General features: G+C 36.0%; 3 protein-coding genes across 4 annotated transcripts; all 3 read right to left on the bottom strand.

Annotated features, from left to right (window-relative positions):
- Positions 1-1,957: 1,957 nt before the first annotated feature.
- LOC102619997 (CBL-interacting protein kinase 2-like) lies at positions 1,958-4,685 on the bottom strand. Its single transcript, XM_006481102.4, has 2 exons — positions 4,485-4,685; positions 1,958-3,956 (listed from the first exon to the last, which is right to left on the bottom strand). The coding sequence occupies exon 2, from the start codon at positions 3,559-3,561 to the stop codon at positions 2,143-2,145; it is 1,419 nt and encodes a 472-aa protein (XP_006481165.1). The 5' UTR covers positions 3,562-3,956; positions 4,485-4,685; the 3' UTR covers positions 1,958-2,142.
- A 5,682-nt stretch (positions 4,686-10,367) lies between these two features.
- Positions 10,368-13,553, bottom strand: LOC102619717 (uncharacterized). 2 transcript variants are annotated; one of them, XM_006481101.4, is made up of 6 exons: positions 13,388-13,553; positions 12,471-12,566; positions 11,927-12,123; positions 11,654-11,851; positions 10,863-10,922; positions 10,368-10,703 (listed from the first exon to the last, which is right to left on the bottom strand). In XM_006481101.4, exons 2-6 carry the CDS (start codon positions 12,559-12,561, stop codon positions 10,536-10,538), a joined length of 714 nt encoding a protein of 237 aa, XP_006481164.1. In that variant the 5' UTR covers positions 12,562-12,566; positions 13,388-13,553; the 3' UTR covers positions 10,368-10,535. The 2 variants fall into 2 exon arrangements, with proteins under 2 accessions (XP_006481164.1, XP_024955487.1); XM_025099719.2 differs by lacking the exon at positions 13,388-13,553 and adding an exon at positions 13,188-13,352.
- A 984-nt stretch (positions 13,554-14,537) lies between these two features.
- On the bottom strand, positions 14,538-17,488 carry LOC102619015 (WEB family protein At2g38370). The gene is made up of 2 exons (XM_006481098.4): positions 17,130-17,488; positions 14,538-16,508 (listed from the first exon to the last, which is right to left on the bottom strand). The coding sequence occupies exons 1-2, from the start codon at positions 17,298-17,300 to the stop codon at positions 14,970-14,972; spliced, it is 1,710 nt and encodes a 569-aa protein (XP_006481161.1). The 5' UTR covers positions 17,301-17,488; the 3' UTR covers positions 14,538-14,969.
- Positions 17,489-18,290: the final 802 nt, after the last annotated feature.

Here is an 18,290-nt window from a genome sequence, read left to right as displayed (position 1 = left end):
TTTTAACTTGTGTCCTGCTGGAGGGAAGGGATTCTCACACTTTTTGACAAAATATATTTACAGCAGAATAGAGCAATTCATCCTCTTAGTTGCTTTTCTACCAATTTTTAGTTGAATTGGTGGGATGGTACAAATGCAAGGTGCTTTTGTTTGTAAATTTTTGCGAGTACCCATTTACTCCTCCTTCCATACTTTTTGCCAACAGATTGTAGAGACTGACCTGCTCTTCGAAGCAGTAGGTTGATGGTGATTTGATGTTTCACCCATGGTCTTTTAGGATACCGTGCAAGGTAAGGATGGTGTAGCTGTTGGACTGGTTAGCATGGTCTCGGCACTTTGCTGCTTCCGGCAGGCTATGACCATCTGATAGAAATCCAATGTGAGGATCCACTTGTGGCCGGCCATTGTTGAGCCTGATTCATTCTGTGGTGTGCATTTTGCTGGTTATCAATCAAATACGAGCCTTAAGCTCGGTGCATGTGTTGCGTGTCATTGCTTTGGGTTTTCTTTTTGAGTTTTAGGGGAGGAGGAAATTGCGACATTTACTTGCCTTAGAACATGCATTTAGGAAACAAACTCAGATGATGTGATTGCTTTTAGTTCCAGAGGGGTCAGAAGTTTTACTCCTAGACTGCTGGAGATCATTCAGCTCGCCAACTGATTGGTGGCATAGTTATTGAAGGGCAAAATCGTAATTAAAATCAAACAAGATGCATATTGTGGAATATCTCTGGACAGTATCACAAAGTTGGTAAATCGTCCAAAGACCAAGAGTAAGGCGATGCACGTGCAGTGATTCTAACTAATCTAACCAATGCATGCAAAGTCAGTGTAAATCTTAGTTGGTTAGATTTGTACGGTTCCATAGGATGGTTTCTACAACGTACTAAATCATCAGTTTCTCTAATTTTGAGGACAAGAATTTGCCTCGCTCACAAGCAATTGATTCAACACGTACGGTTGATACATTCTTATTAATACCGCAAGGGTTTTCAGTCTCTCCTGCCCAATTCTCGATTTTGCAGAAATGGTAAAACTGTTAAAAGGATCTCTCATCTGATCTTTTGATGTTTGATTTTTTAATTTTTTTTAAAAAAAGGGGGACACCATCACGTAATCAGGCCTACTAACCTTGACTGATTCTGATATTCCTTTTGGTGTGCTGTATTTTTTTTTCCCAAACAAAAAATAATAATTAGTAATTGTGAAAACGGGATGAACGGACAATTAATAGAATATCCAAGGTCATTGACTTTCAAAACTTGCGTGAAGAAGAACTCCCAATTCTCCTCGATATTTGTTATCTATTTATTTACTATTCTTTTACAGCTTGCGGCCGCTGAGACCCGAGTATAAGTATCGTCACCATCATGATAGACGAATGAAGTTTAGGCGAGCAATATTGATCTTGTTCAAGTACTAATTTCAAAGATGCCTCTCGTTTAAGAAAAAAAAAAAAAGAACGGTAAAATCTCAAATTGATTCTTTTAGCTTTCCTTATTCTCCTAAATTCGAACTTAGATGATAACTAAATAAATCTATTTATTCTCCTAAATTCAAATTTAGATGATAACTAAATAAAACTATTTTAAGACCACTTGGCTAGAGGATCCTATGAGTATCTCTAAGCCAATAATGTTGAAGAATGTTGATCCTCATTTATAGTTAATGGGGAATATGTTCTCACATGAGCCACACATTGATTATGTTTTCACTCCCGCACAAAACTTAAGGAAAAAAAAAAAAAATCTAGTTTTTATTTTAATTTACCTTGCAAAACAAATAAATCCTCGACCTTCTAATGCTCAGTATTTCAGTAGTTCTAAACTGACCACCTTATTATCGGAAAACTTATGAGGGAATACTAGTAACAAACAGAAGAATTGCCATCCCAAGGGTTGAAGGGCTTATCCACTTAAAGCACACAGGAACTAGTAACAAACTTGAAGAGGGAATATAAACAAAGTTAGAGAAGTTTGATTGAACAGAAATGCATGAAAACAAGGGCACATGCTACATAATCTAACAATAGTTTAGGTCCATATGCCTTAACACACCCGTTAAAGACAAAGCAGTGCGACATATCATACTGCACTTGTCAGGACACAACAGATAGAGAAATTACTCTAAACCATAAAATTCCTATGAGTCTTGAGGAGGGGCAATAGGCAATGGGTGTGCATCGCAAGGCGGTAGCTCCTGTTGCTCCGGCAATGGTGCTACTTGTTCCTGGCATTGCTGGCGCTGCTCTCCTTGCCAAGTCCAAACTATGTCCTTGAGAGCCGGTCTTATTTCTTGATTCATCACCTTCTGGTACTCCAGTGTATCTCCACTGCTCTTTTTCACCTCCACCAAGTGAAAAAATGGAGTGATTTCAAAGATTTCTGCATCCATGCCCAACACTCCTTTCCTGCCTTCCTTGGAGCCTTCAATTTTCAGCAACCCTCCGTCTTTCTTCTTCACTTTCAGCCTGAGAAGCTTAGCAATACCTTCCAGCTTCGAGATGATGGTTGAAACAGGCTTATTGGATGTAAATCGCACTTCCTTCCTTTTCTCTCTCTCCTCAAATAAGCCAGACAAGTCAAAGCCTGCAGAGAAGGAGATGATATCAAATGCATTCAAGTTGCAAGGCTTTGCCAATTCATTCTTTGACTCTGCAACAGTATTTGTACTTCCACTCGGACTAAAAGCTGCATCAGCATCCACAGGGGCCCGTTCTTTCTCTTCTGTTTCGGAAATAATGGGCTTCACTAATCCCTTGCGGAACCAAGAATTTTCCATTATTTTGGTCATGGATATCCTTGTATTTGGATTTGGGTCCAAGATCTTTGACAGCAACCTCCGCACTTCAGGGGCAAACCAGTTAGGAAACTTAAACTCTGCCTTACCAATCTTCCTATACATTTCCATAAGATTTGAATCATGGAACGGGAGATAGCCAGCCAGTAGAACATACAAGATCACCCCACATGACCATATATCAGCTTTCGAACCATCATAACCTCTTCTGTTGATAACTTCTGGAGCAACATAAGCAGGGGTACCGCAGGTTGTATGGAGCAGCCCATCTTGATGCTTAGATTCAGCAAGTGCACTCAATCCAAAATCTGAAACCTTCAGATTCCCATGCTCATCCAACAGAAGATTTTCAGGCTTCAGATCCCGATGACACACACCTCTACTGTGGCAGTAATCAACAGCACTGATCAGCTGTTGAAAATATTTCCTGGCAGCATCCTCCTTGAGCTTTCCTTTGGCTACCTTGCCGAAAAGCTCACCACCTTTAACATACTCCATCACAAAGTAAATCTTGGTTTTGCTCGCCATAACCTCATAAAGCTCCACCACGTTAGGATGTCTAACCAGTCTCATGACAGAAATTTCCCGCTTAATCTGATCAATCATCCCAACCTTCAAGACCTTCTCCTTGTCAATAATCTTAATGGCCACACTCATGCCAGTTTTAAGATTCCTTGCATAGTGAACCTTGGCAAAGGTTCCTTGGCCAAGTAATCTCCCTAACTCATACCGTTGCATCAATATACTCCCTTTGTTCTCCATCCCAAACTATAATTTTTATACACAACAAAAGCTACTTACCCAATAGCGCAATACAGATAATATAGGCAAACTAAAGACAAGAATTGATTTCTAGAACACAAAGGGCCTAACCATCTTCACAGACATCATACTTTAACATGACACGTTTTCTCAAATTTCTAGACATAGAGAATATTTGAGTTGGGAACTGCAACGGGCTGCCTACTAGACGTTGAGTCTCATCAAGTATAAAGAAGTCAAGCTCAAACGGAGCCAAAACTTCTGTAACTTCAGAGAAGTAATTTTCGACTTCCAAACACATCTTTCAGCATTCCCTGGCTTTGTTATAAACTATAGAAGCACGCCAGTTATGTTTCAAAATATTAAATCCGGCACCTAAAATCCGAGGCACTAACCTGAAAAAGGAATAAAACAATCAGAATTAGCTAATTGATTTTATTGTAGCCACGAAACATTAAAATTTAAAAATGGGAAATTTAATTACATGCTGGACAGCTGGAGGCCAGTGATATGATACTGTTACTGAATTCTAAAGATGTTTCTTTGAACCGCCTAGATAATAGATATTGAAACTAAAAGCAAGAAACAATTGTAAGCGGTTTAAAAGGACTCGAAATTTCCAATTCTTCTTCATTAAAAAATGAATATCGTGAAAAAAAAAAATCATCACCACTTTAGATCTTTTACAATTGCGAACAAAATTCTAAATAATGTTTCTCACATTGAACTCTTGAAATCAACGTAATTGAGAAAATTCAACAAATTCACGTATAAACACAAAAAAAAATAATAATAATAACAGAGAATACGAACACAAAACAAAAGCAACTCAAATCAGTAAAAGTCAGTCTTTTGAAAAAGAGAAAAAAAGAAAGAAAAGAAACGGGTAAAAGAAAAGAGAGAGAAAGGGAAAGAAACGGTACCGTCTCGGCTCTCGAGTGGTGATTGAGATCTGTCTGTAAGGAAGGAGTGGAGGGGAGAAGATGAGAATGAGAGGCGAGAGCGAGAATGATGAGCCCAGCTGAAAAGGCTCTGAGTTGAAATCGAATTGAAACCCCGAAGCGTTACCACCCCCGGTTTATATTCTGCTGAGCCCACAGAGTCTATTATTATGAATTACGCTTAATTTTATAATCGATTTTTGGGCGTCAGTTACTGCTCGTTTCTGGAATTTACGCAACTGCCACTCTCCCTTATCGCTTGTTAACGTAGGGCCAGTCTGTAATTTACTGTCATCGTTATCTCTTCCTCGGAAGAATATCGTACTGAATTTATAGCATGTTAATCACGATTACATTCCAGCGAGGCATTTTTTTAATTATTTATTTTTAACAAAATTTTGAGTGATATCTTAATTTACCATGTTTGCTTGCTTCTCATCATTTTTATTTTTACTGCTTTCCTTATTATTTATTGTTATTTTGGAAGCAACGCCGGCTATACGATGAAGCTTCGTCCGACAACGGGCAATCAAAAAGACTCGTAACAGCAGCCAATTAGGACGCGCCACCTATGAAAGCAAAGTCTCGGTCTAGATTCGGGTGATACCTTCATCAGTTACTACTGTATGCGCAGTCGTATCTGACAGGCGTCAACTGCTTTTATAACCATACACGTGGCATTTAATCATTTACGATGATGCCACGCCCCACGTTAGGTAATAGGTAGCCAAAAATTCTTTTTACTTCACTTCCTTAGTTTGGTTCGTCTGTCAAAATCTTTGTTTGTTTGTTTGTCGCGGTATCAAGATTCTGGAGTTCTCCCTGTCCGGCCAGTCTCGTCGATCCTTCCCGTTGTAATAAGCAGTCCGAATGTGTGATATCGGGATGTCATAGTAAAATTACATTATTACCCTTTCCAACTACCCAGGTTGTTCATTATATTATTCGTACTTAGCCCTCTCTACTATTGCGATTGAGCGACTGACGACTCTAATTTAAACGATACAATACTTAAGTATTCGATAAATCTTAGTTGTCATGACTTTGAATCGAAATTGATTTAATCGCTACTTATATGATAAAAAGAACTTTATTTATTGTATATTATTGATTTTTATTTTATAATTACGATATTTTTTCATTGCAACTGTAGTTTATAAGATAGGTACTTCAATGGTAAATAGGACATTAGTAGGATTTTTTACTTTATTTTAAGAACATTGAAATGAGAGAAATCTTTTTGGATATAAATTATTGTGCTTTCGAGATATATTCTCTTTTGTTCCCTCAAAATATGTGGGATCGTGTCTGAAAGTTATAATAAAATGATTAACGCCAAGGGTTTTATTATTTAAATATTAATTTGACTCTAATAAATATTTTTTTTAATAAATTGTGCAGAAAAAGTCTTAGTATAAAATTGGGACGTGAACTTTTGCACCCAAAGTTAGGTATTGCATGCCATTAAGCTCCTCTAATATAATTATTTACTAACGTGTAACTTGATGTGGCAATTATAGATGTTGGTTGAATTTATAACTCAAATGTTAAGATTCTTAATATTTTGTTATGATACATTTTTTTCTAAAAAGATTTGGGAGTAGGAGCTGACCTTTTTTTTTGCACTGTGTACCAAACATCCTGTAATAAGTTTGGTTCGAGCAAGAATAAGCTTGTTCCCAAAACATTCGACGAATCCTTGACTAAGAAATAAAAGTGACAGCACCAAAAGAAAATGTTATATTTTGGCTTTAAATTTAAGGGAATTAATCTTCGAAGATCAATTTGGAGTACGACATCTCATATTCATTGAAAGGAAAAAAAAAAAGGTGTTAAATGAAAAAATATTAAGATTATAATCTAAGAGTTTAAATATATTAACCCTACTCAAAGGTAAGCAAATGTACGTTATCTTAACTAATGTATATCTTAAATTATCTATATGATAAATAGTGCTTGTTATCGTATATATATATGATTTCGCCTAATATAATCACCTTCAGGTCTTCATATTTTTAATTGTTGTTCAAGTAAAATAAAATTTAAGTTCAATAGCTATTCACCTGCCGCTAGCAAGAAAATAAAATTTATTCTAAACGATTCTTGAAGTTGAAGGTCACAACAGGTGAAGGATGATCTAAGACTTAGCCGATCTAAGACTTGGCCAAAGGTTGCTATACGCTAAGCCACCTTTATTTTTTTTAAAAAAAAAAAATGTCTTTTTAAAAGCTCAAAAACTTTAAAAAAAAAAATCTCTCTGCAAGACAATTTGCTTTAATTAATATTACAAAAATTAAATAATGTTAAATATCTTGTCTTTTCGTTTCAATTAATTGGATCATTGATAATCTCAATACTCCACTAGTGAAGGCACATTACAAATTCTAAAAAGTGCCCTACAATTATTGTTGGTTGTTGGTTAATATAATAATAACAAAAAAAAAATAGAAAATGAAAAAAAAAAATTAAATTGGTCGTAGAGAATGGTGGGCAATTTTCGTTTTGTGGCTTTTGCCAAATTAAGAATTTTTAATTACACAACATACAAAATCATACTATTTTTCTAAAACGATATTTGGGTAAACGTATCTTTAATACCTAGGGTTATAAACAAATTGTCATTTCATTTTTATACATTAAGAAAATGACTTGAAACATATCTACTATTCTTACTTTTTTTCTTTCTACAGTATATTTATCATATACGGGGTCGCATTTCATTTGAAATTAAATGCATTCCTACAAAATCAAACCTTAGTCTTTGCACACGCACTGTATGAGGCCAATCATTAAACTATCGTCAATGATTACTTCTGTTGATATTAAATATTACAATTTTTGGGGGAAAAAGCTATTTTTTTTATTAATCTCGAGAGCAACGATAATGATGTTTACCATCCTACACCAATTTTTTTTCCTTAAAAAAAAAAATTAATACTTACATAAGCAAAAGCAGAGATTTTTCAAATAATGTTGAAAATATGAAAATCGATTGACAACTGGTTTACGCTTAACTTTAGGGACTAAATTTGGGGAGTATGTATGATCGGTTCAAATAAATGGGAGAAAAAAAATATTTTCACTTCAGTCGCAAGCAAAGTTTTTAGCTTAGAAACAATACAAATAGAAAATTGATATCCGAATCGAATGTTTTCACCCAATAACAAAAAAATAACCGTAGTGCTCTATAGTGTTATAGTGCTAATTAAAAAATAGGGTGGATTTTTCATCTCCAAGAAACCCACCTTGATTCCTTATCAGAAAAATTCTCAATTCTCTTTTTGGGATTTCTACTCTCACATAAAGTTATTGTTTTGTCTATTCAAAAGTAGGAGAAGGCTTTTTATTAATGAAACGATCTTCAAAATCATTTCATTCTGGATTAATTTCTCTATCAAAGCAGGGGATTTTTAAAATTGTCACTGGGGCCTCCTGGAATTCCTTTTAAAGTCTGTTCAATAATTTTTATGTAAAAAGTTAATATTATTTTTAATTAACACCATATAATTTAGTCGTTATTCTTGTTACTATTGTGTCACAATTAGAGTTTTTTTTTTTTTTTATAAACTGAGGTTCAATCAAGAGCTAGAGAACAACAAACTGAGGGGTAGCAATCCCGTAAAGGTCATATAGAAGAAGTAAACTAACCCCAATTAGAGGATTATGGTACAAATTAAGGCCAATGGACAAAGAAAAAACAAGGTTCGCCATGTAATCTGCAACAGAGTTCGCCTCTCTATATACGTGCGAGATAGAAACCTACCAATTCTTATTGAGATACTCCTTAATACCATAAATAAGAGAGGAGAACTCATTGGTGAGCACTAACGGTTGGCCAACATTTGAGTGGCATACAAACTATCTGTTTCAATCTTGAGCCGTCTAACACAATTAAAGTTCTTTATTATTTCCCTTACAGATATTCAAGGAAAAAAAATGACAAAATTAAATGGAATAAATAGCGTCAGAGATTCATTTTTGAACATAGAAAAACTATTTGGAATCATTTTGGGTTTGGATTTAGTTAATTTTGTCATGTAGTACGCGTAGTGCTAGCATTTGCACATATAAATATTAACTTCATCTTCAACGATTAATAATGTCCCATGAGACTGTGAATGTGAATGAGAATTGAGATAGCTTGCTTCCATAACCGGCAACAGATTATCAACCGATATTTTGTGGTTACTGACAAATACTTTTTTATAATTTAAGCAAGTCTTCGAGCAATAATTTTGCTATTGCGACCTAATATAGTTCCAGCTTTTGCTTGGAGGGTTTTAAATTAAAATGGAATAATGAAATGATATAAAATTGGTGTCTATTTTTTTGACATATTTTTCACATGCGCTGCCACTTGTTTGCCAAGTATTGAGTAATCTTAAGGGTTCGTTTGGGATTGAGATGCTGTAACTTTTAAACGACAGCTGCTGTGGAAAAAAAGTTGTGATTATGAAATAAAAATTAATAATATGTAGTAAATATAAATTTTAAATAATAAGTTTGATAAAATTATTAAAGATATAATAGATTTTTCATTATACAAGTGAAAAATTATATTAATATAGCTTGTGAGTTACAGCAGTTAGTGTTTACCAAACATTTTAGTACTGCTGTAACTTTTAAGTTACAGTTGCCCAACTTCAATCCCAAACTCACCCTAAATTAGGTATGAAAATTACACATGCTTCAAATAATTTGTTGCCAAGATGTAAATAAAATAGGTATTAAAATTATTAGGAACCGACCGTCTGTTAATTTTAACATGCGAATTTAAAATCTGACACCGATGTCTAAAATATAAATAAAATAGGTATGAAAATTATTTAGTATGGAACAAGTGTTCACTTACTTTAAAATATAATGTTACTATGCTTTAATTCAAAACTGTATTTCAAATTCAGATTTACATTTAAAACGCGCCTAAGTTTAATCCAGATAAGGACTGTGAAAATTCTGTTCATTTACAAATACAAACAAGTACATTAGACGTATCGATTCTCAAGTTTGTGCTTATCATGAACGTGCAGAGATTCAAGGGAGGGGGCGTAAGAGAGTGAAAGGCAGCAAATCCATTTGGCCTTTTATGATTGCGATGACTTTTCACGCTAAGAGAGAGCTGTTGGCCGCGTTTCAATTTTCCATGTGGTGGAAGTTAAAAAATTGACGGAGACTTTTGATTCAAATGGGTAATAATAAGAACATTTGATAGGAAAGTTCAAGGAAGGTTATGGGCTTCATACGTGTAAACTCCACATTCAATTTTATCACGCTGAGGTGATGTAGCGAGAGTGTTTGTCCTTCTCTTTTGCCCTTTTTTTGGGTTTACCCCTCCATAATCAAATAATTATGAATAATTGCACTTCTAGTTACTCAAATTTGACATGTGCGCGATATCCCGTTGCATTGATCCTCGGTAAAAAAAAAAAAATTATATCCCTCCACAAAAGGTGGAGCCCCGACCCGACAGCGACGACGATAGTAAGACGTGTCGAGTTTTGCTATTTTTGGGTTAATTACCATCAACTCCCAAATTTTTTTTACAAATTACACTGCTCGCTCAAATGTTTTTTGAATTGATAATCGCATGCCATAATTATTAGAGAATTCGCTGTTCACCTAACTGCAATAAGGTAACTCTCAATTTACCGCATAGCTCAAATATATATGGAACAACTTCTCGTTTAATCCTTTTTCGTTTCTTCCACTTCTTTGTTCACTGTTGGGTCTCGCAATGCCTAAACAATCATGTTTCAACTTTTGTTGTTTTTTTTTTATTTGAAACAAATCCGATCACCGGCTCCTTTATAGTTCCAGAGATAAGCCAAGCCAACTTACAGTTCGTGCATCGCATACTCGGGCGTGAACACGCAAATAGCACATTCTTTACAAAGTAGGTTGAGACTTGAAACATCGTCATGTCATCATAGTTTCATAATTGTACAAACATTTTCTCGAGTACAATAATATTACAACAGTGTTGACGAAGAGTGTAGCGTACTTCTCATTCCACGAATGTTGGCTTTACCACAATTATGAATCCGCCAATACATGTACCACCCCTGCTGCCGCATCATTAGCATCGGCTGTAGATGTAGACGACTTACAGGCATGGAGAATGGTGCATATATCTGTTGTTTCCAGAAACTGCTCTGTGTTGGCAAGGATCAGAGGCCCGTATTCAAAAACCAACTTTTTGCACTGCCAAGATATTAGGATAAATTATCTATTTAGCTATCTACTCGAAAATGACTTTAAGCATATCTATCCTCAAAATTTGTCATATCTACAATTCATTGAAATCTCTATTTTGAGAAGTAGATGTGCCATATTTCATCCAATTTCTTTGATTGCTCTCACCTTTTTTGCAAACTTGTCCACAGAATTACATGCCTTCAAGAGCACCTCGATTATCTCTAGCTGAATGAAATAAAAAGAGCATAAGTAGGCTCCCTTGCAACACGAATAACTTCTTGGATAAAATTATTTTTGTGTAATGCAACTCTGTGACACATCTCCAGATATATTCCTAGAGATAGCTACTAAGCTACATGATACAATTTTTCTCTGAACAGGATAGCTAAATCACAACACATCACTGAATTTTTTGCAGAAATAACCAGAATGAATCATGCATACTGAAAACCAACAGAGGAGCAACAAAGATAAGCCTTTTTTCCCCCTCTTACCATATAAAATTAACCGTAACATTGTGGCAATATTCTTAATGCATGACAAAATGCCTGACTACTGCATGCTCATACACTGCCTTCCTTACTCTTTCGAAGTTTTGCATGGTTAAAATGATTTTCATCAATCCCATGCACACCAAAGGTATAATTATATAGGATAAATAAATGCATGGCTATGAAACCAGAAAACTGACTATCATAATTGTCTAGCATGCTTTACAGGGTTGTTCTTCTCATGATTTTATTACTTTTATTTCGCTGAACAAAATTTCTAGAGCACATTAAAAGTCTCCGCAACTCATAAATCCAATAGTCGTCAGGAGTTTCAAAGCCCCATGCTTATGAATTTCAAAGGCCATAAGTGAATAGGCAGCAGAAATAGAAAAAAACTGCAGCTTAAATAGCAAGAAATTATTTGATATCACTTTCCTTTTTATGGCTAATGATGACATAACAAACCTGTGTGTCAGGATCTTTCAATTTGGTTAAAACTTCTGAAACAGTATGGTGACAAAGCTCACAGCTATCTTCCCGAAGTTGTGAAGAAAAAATTGCCACACGTTGGCAGAGGTTGAACTTTTGGCAGAAATCCGCAGGTTGTATGGTGGAGATCTCCAAGAAGAAGAGAGGAACATAATAGTCCACTACACTGATGCACTGTGCTCAAGAAAAGAAGAATATAAATGATTCACCAATTAAAATCCAAACAATATCCTAAACTTAGATGATTACCTCCTCCTCGAAAGAATGCAAATGGGAGCATGACGAGTGAAGCAAGTTAATGATCTCAGTTTGGGTTTTGTTTTCAGCAAAGTAATCAACTGCCTTGGCAGTAAATTCCTCACACAACGTGCACAGATTTTCATTCCGGCCAAAATTTTCAACAGGTTGGCTTTCCTTCTCTTGCTCATGCTTGCTTACCTGCAAGACTGAAAAGGCAGCCATAATATCAACACACCATGTATTTTTAACATAACAAGATCTTTTACTTCAAAATGCAAAATGCATTCCTACAAATTCAAAAAATTGCAAATAAGAAATCATTTGAAGGCAACATTTTAGCAAGTATATAAAAGTTTGAAGGAGCAAACAAGCATCCTTTTAGAAGGCAATAGCCGTTTTACATAGGTAACATCCATCCCCCAAACTTGTTCTCATCCAATAAACAAAAAGGAGTAATATGTGACCAGCGCACAGAGAGAACGAGAAACAGAGAAAATTAAAGTATCTGGAATCACTGAAAACTTGCTTGATATAACTGAGTCCCTATTCTTACCAGATAACTCAGGTTCTCCCAGTTGTCGGGCATCACAAGCACAGCAAGCACCCATCAGAAAAAGAAACAACAGCCCAACTCTCCTTTCCATGGTACCTGAACAACCATTTAAAAGAAGCGTCAAAACCTCTTAATGGTATATTTAACAAACTTTCAGAATAAAAATGTAAACCTTGTCTGACCAAACCTATAGGGTAGACTACAATTGGTTAAACCTATTTTAGAAACATAAGAAACACAGATATATAAATAATCCAGTGAAAAACTTCAACCAGCTACTGTACTCATGGTGCAGTTTTGTATCTCCCCTTGAATTGAATACATCACCCCCTAGATCACTAGACTATTCCTATACATATAACATTCCATTCATAATAATCAATAAGCTTCAAAATAACTAAACTGGATTTGCACTGTACCAGCCTCGAAAATTAAAGGAGCTCCTTATACCTAGCCAAGCGACAAAATAAAGCCTAGCCTTTCTGAAATAACTAAATAACTTGATGCTTTTGCATCGCCGTATATTCTGATTTTAAATTCTAAATTTACTCATCATCGCAAAAAAATCTTAACAATAGAAACTAAAACAATTGTTTAGCAACTTATTGAAGCATGGCTAAACTCAGACTCAAGAGAAAATCCAAAAAATAAAAAATTAACTAATCTCTAAATATAGTAATAGTAACAGTAACAGCAACAGCAACAGCAACTATATACCTAAACCGGAGGAAAAAATAAATAAAGAGATTGCGGCTGAAAGAGGAAAAAGAAGAACAAACGATCCGTTTGGCAGCTGAAACTTTGATAGGCGATTATGAGATCCAAAACTTTCATTTATGTTTATTTCTTGTCTTTATTTCCGAACAGATATAAATTCGAATATTGAAATTAAGGAGCGAAGATGATTAAAAGATTACCTTGGTAGAAGATTTGCCGATATCTATAGGACAAACAGAGAGACGGGGAACTGATTTCCTGCGTTGAGTGTTGTGTGGGTTAAAACGAACTGCGTTGAATTGTGCTGCTTTGCTCTGTCGCTTTTCTGAAGTTATCTGCATGTGAGGGTTCCACTTCTCTGCGGTGAGCAGAACTGCAATGTTTCTACAATTCTACAAGCTCGCTTACGTGTCGGGATCAGAGTGGAAGGCTTAAATCATGCACCGATGGTACAGAGTGACTAGGAATAGATGAGCTAAACCTCCAACTTGAAAAATAAAACACCAATAAGAGATGAATTAAAGAATATTACGAGCCATATATATATAAGCAACAAAAAGAAGATTTTTATTGTTTTTTCCTCTCCTTTTTATCAATTCGTTGACTGTAAAAAAATTATTAAAATAAATAGATACTTGATAATTAACATGTTTTGTTGCAACAGTTGAAGATTCTCTAATTATTGATTGTATCATGCTTTGGAGGATGGCAAAAATACTCACCTGATTCGGACCGAACCAAACCTGTTCGTTATGGATTGGGTAATGAAACCGGGCCAATCTTGAGCATTTTATTATAAAATATATATTATTTTAAGTATTTATATTTATTTGACTCATGTATTATACATATCTAAAGTTTTAAATATTTAAAGTTTATATTTTCATGTCAAATTTTATTGAAATAAATTCAAAATTTATAAAATAAAAAAATAAAAAACTGTACATATATAATATTAAAAAATATATAAAATCCATGGTACCTAAATTAAAATCCGTCCCGGACGTCTAAAAATTACATCCGGACGGTCCGGGCATTGCGATACCCGCACCCGGGGTCAACCCTACTTTGGACCAATGACAAGGACGTTGGAGCTTTCGTTTTGAACACTTAAACGTTGTGTTTCTGCTTCTGCTTTCCGCTCTTTCATCGTTATTTAAAAATTACCAGCATTCCGAATGCGGTGCAGATTAGCATACACTTCATTAAGGCAATAAATCAACAATCATTAACCCACCAGCCACGTTTGATCTGCTTAATGCTTCCACTTCGAGAGAATTTAGGCCTTGGTTGTCCATCCCTGAATTCAATTCTAATTTGAAATATTTGAAAATTACAGAATACATGGACTTTGAAAACAATCATCATCAAGATCACTATATCGATATCTTTTTCTTACAGACATAAAATATATATAATCTAGTCATAGCCATTACATGAAAAGAACAACCCCAGTACAATATCATAAGTAGGCTAATGTTTAGATAACAATCTCAAGGTCAAGGTCATAAATATCATAAACATCCTAACAGACCAGGATAACATCTCCCAGGAAAGATAAAGCAGAAACAGTAAGGAAAACTAGAAGTTAGAGCTGATTGAAAGCTAAGGAAGGCCACTCATTGCATTATCTCAAGATTAAAGTTGGCTTCTTTTTCTTGTTTTGCTTTGCCAAGAGCAGTGAGAATCGAGCAAACCCGAACTTCTTCCTCTTTCCAGAGAATTGCTTGCGACAATTTTCCTTCTCAGCCGTCCGAGAAGAGGGAGTATCCACTCATTGCATTATCTCAAGTTTAAAGTTGGCTTCTTTTTCTTGTTTTGCTTTGCCAAGAGCAGTGAGAATCGAGCAAACCCGAACTTCTTCCTCTTTCCAGAGAATTGCTTGCGACAATTTTCCTTCTCAGCCGTCTGAGAAGAGGGAGTATCCCCATTTTGTTTGCTGAGAATTTGGCCTAAAGATACTTTTCTCTTCCCAGTGCCTTTTTCTGCCATCTCAATCTCTTCCGGAAGAAGAAGCTTCCTGCTAAGGATCTGCCCTATTGATAAGGTTGGCTTCAGAGTGGGAGTTGGCCCATCGCTGACCATATTCAGTCCATTTACATCACGCAGATGTGAATCTTTCCGATGGTGAGATGGGTAAGAATTCTTAAACTTGGTTGAATTGTGGACAGAACGTCTCTTCTGCCCATTTTCAGATCTCCATTTGCGAAGAGCTTCCTCCACTGCCAGCTTCCCCCTATTTGCAGCTTCTACTCTGTTTAGAGCTTCTTCCAATGCCATCTTGCTAGTTTTGATTTCTTCGGTGGCTTCCTCCACCTTTTTTAAAATTTCCATTTTTGAAACATTTGCCTCGTCAACCGGAATCATAGCATCCACCACTCTCTTCTTAGAAAGTTCCTCGGCATCTTGAGCCTTGCAGGTCAGCGACGAGTATTCTTCATAGGTAAGAGTTACTACTCCTTCGGGTTTTGGTGAGAGAACTCCAGACAAGCCATCACTGTACGATAAAGCCTTGATCTCTGCAACAGCAACAGCTTCTGCTGCCCTAGCTGCTTCCTTCATCTTTCTCGCAGCAACCAATCTCATCTCAGCTGTCTTAATCTTAGTTTTGGTCTGTTCAATCTCAGATACTGCTCTCAAAACTTCCGATCTTGCTGCATCTCCCATTTTTTTGAATTCCTCTGCCTCAGAACTCAGCCTTTGGAGCTCCCATGAAATATCCATGGTATTGGTATCATCCGAACCATTAGCATCTTTTGCCAATTGTAGCTTCAGTCTTGTTTGCTTTAGCTCTTCCTCAAGAGATGATACCTTTGAGGAATTCAGACTCAATCTTTCGCGGGTTTTCTCAAGTGAAAGTCTCTCCTTCTCTAATTTCTTGTTACCAGATTCAACAGAAGCTCGAATGTCAGCGAGATCAGTAGTAGTCCTGGAAAGGTTCAACTTAGCCTGTTTCAGTTCCATTAAGATTAAACCTGGAACTGAAGACGGATGGGTGTTTAAACCTCCCACCAAGTTGTGACTGGCACCCTCAAGACTTTCATGGTTATCCTTTTGTACTTCTTTCAGCACAGGTGGCATATTCTCATTACCAGAATTCAAATCAGCTGCCACATTCTCGTTAGCTGACTTTGACTCAAGTGTCGCATTTACCTCGGATGCTTCTTTCTGTAGTTTCAATTTTAATTCTTCAACAATCATTTTAGTTGCTTCCAGCTCTTTTAAGACTTCCAGTGTTTCTCTTTCTTTCAGAATCAAGTCCTTCTCCAACAGGGATGCTTGCTCCTCCACATTTCCAATATCAACTTCTTCCATGTCATGCTGCCAACAACAGAAACTTCTCAGCACACAATCAAGTAATCTGAAAATCAAACATCTACAAATGCAAATGTAATACAAGATACCAAGCCGAATATTTTTATTATGTGAAGGAAATGACAAAGTAAACTTCTAGCTTCTCTGAGGGGCTCTACGAGCGACATAAAGCATCTTCCAATGACAAACATAGGTACAATGTAGGAAAACCGAAAACACCAACAATTAGGGCAAGCGTACATTTATTGGCACATACGACCCATCTGAGGCAAGTTTTGCACGAAAATGCCTCAGTAGAAGCAGAATCGAAGAGTCACCAAGCCAAAAGAAATACAAGGCTCCGAAGTTTCTCTTTATTGCGGCTAAAGAAAGCTACGGTCCGACCACACACAATTATTGAAATGTTACTTCACTCCTCAGGCAAAGTAAATCAGTCAACTGAATTATAAGAACCCCTTGCGGAATCAGCCTTAAGGGGGTAATTGGTTAACAAAAATTTTATACTGGCAACATTGTTTCGCAAATCGTTGAATCGCATTCTTCATAACAGACCACAATCAACTAGAAGAAGAAAAATTGCTTCCGAGGTAACAATAAAAAAGAGACAAAAGATAGAGAAAGTCAAACCTCAGGTTCAGAGAGTTTATGTTGAGAGGGCTTCCAGTAACCGATTCCACCGAAACGACTAACGGCTTCTTTAACGGACTCAAACGGCGCCGACGTATCGATCTCAGCTCTCACACCAACTTCAAAGTGTTTGTGCTCCATATTAGAACTCGAATCTAGGGTTTCAGCCATCGACGAAAGCAAAACTAGCTACAGCAGAGCAATAAGTTCAGAAGTTGGAAGTAAAGATTGATTGCAAACAAAAAAAAATGTGGTGGATGATTGATAATGGCGAGAGTTTCTGATCCGTTACTGTACAGAAACTGCACACTTGGGGGAGTGAGTGTGTCATGGAGGGTCGGAATAAAGGGAGTGGGAAGTGAACTTAAAAGACCAAGTATCCGTTTGATTTTTCTCTTAGGAATTTACTGAAATGTCCGCAACGTTTGCAAATATTTTCTGAATGTAACTGCGACAGACGGAGGAAATAAGCCTTTCTAATTTTACCCCTGACGGAAAGAGGATACTTAAGAAACAAGTGACAAGTCAGGTACGAGACAGGACAATACTATGTGGGTCCCACTGCCGGGCGAATATCAACTGCTAGAAATAATAGGGTTTAATCATTAATGTGTCTAACGGGCATGTGGACTGTGGTGGGATCCACTTTGGACATCGGAAAATACGGAAGAGATGCGATCGTTTTTCTTTATTGTGGAAGATATAATATTACAGTTTTGACTTTCAATGTTACGCGTGACTTATTTATTGAATGGTAAATATAAAATTATTTATTATTTAATTTAATAAATAACACGTTAATTAAAATTAAAATTAAAATTTAAATATCGAGACCTTTAATATTATTCTTTTCTTAATATTTTTTGAGTTTCGAGAACTATTTTAAGAAAGCAGCCAGTTAGCTTGGTTTTTTTTTCCCCCTAATATTGTTGAGATTTAAGTTTTCATAATAAAAAATTAAATAAAATGAAAAATGGGTATTATTTACGACATTCTGATATTACTGCACAAACAAAATTTGTGTTAAAACTTAAAAGGATCCTAATAAGTGAATTAGTAAGTATGCTAAGGGAGGTTGCTATGTTACAGATTCTGTAGTAACATACGCACCCAATGCATGCACCACACCTGTCCTGCATATGGAGAAAAAGCATGCAATTG

This window comes from Citrus sinensis, chromosome 6 (assembly GCF_022201045.2).
Source record: "Citrus sinensis cultivar Valencia sweet orange chromosome 6, DVS_A1.0, whole genome shotgun sequence".
NCBI lineage: Eukaryota > Viridiplantae > Streptophyta > Magnoliopsida > Sapindales > Rutaceae > Citrus > Citrus sinensis.
Note: the sequence above shows the minus strand (reverse complement) of the source record. Positions and strands in the feature narration are given on the sequence as shown.

Excerpts from the sequence above, each read along its gene's own strand:
- LOC102619717 (XM_006481101.4), bottom strand. The coding sequence starts at position 12,561 with ATGGAAAGGAGAGTTGGGCTGTTGTTTCTTTTTCTGATGGGTGCTTGC. Across the intron at positions 11,852-11,926 it reads TGCATTCTTTCGAGGAGGAG|TGCATCAGTGTAGTGGACTA; the intron begins GTAATCATCTAA and ends TCTTGAGCACAG. Across the intron at positions 10,923-11,653 it reads TGAAAGATCCTGACACACAG|CTAGAGATAATCGAGGTGCT; the intron begins GTTTGTTATGTC and ends TATTTCATTCAG.
- LOC102619015 (XM_006481098.4), bottom strand. The coding sequence starts at position 17,300 with ATGGCTGAAACCCTAGATTCGAGTTCTAATATGGAGCACAAACACTTT. Across the intron at positions 16,509-17,129 it reads ATAAACTCTCTGAACCTGAG|CATGACATGGAAGAAGTTGA; the intron begins GTTTGACTTTCT and ends TGTTGTTGGCAG.
- LOC102619997 (XM_006481102.4), bottom strand. The coding sequence starts at position 3,561 with ATGGAGAACAAAGGGAGTATATTGATGCAACGGTATGAGTTAGGGAGA.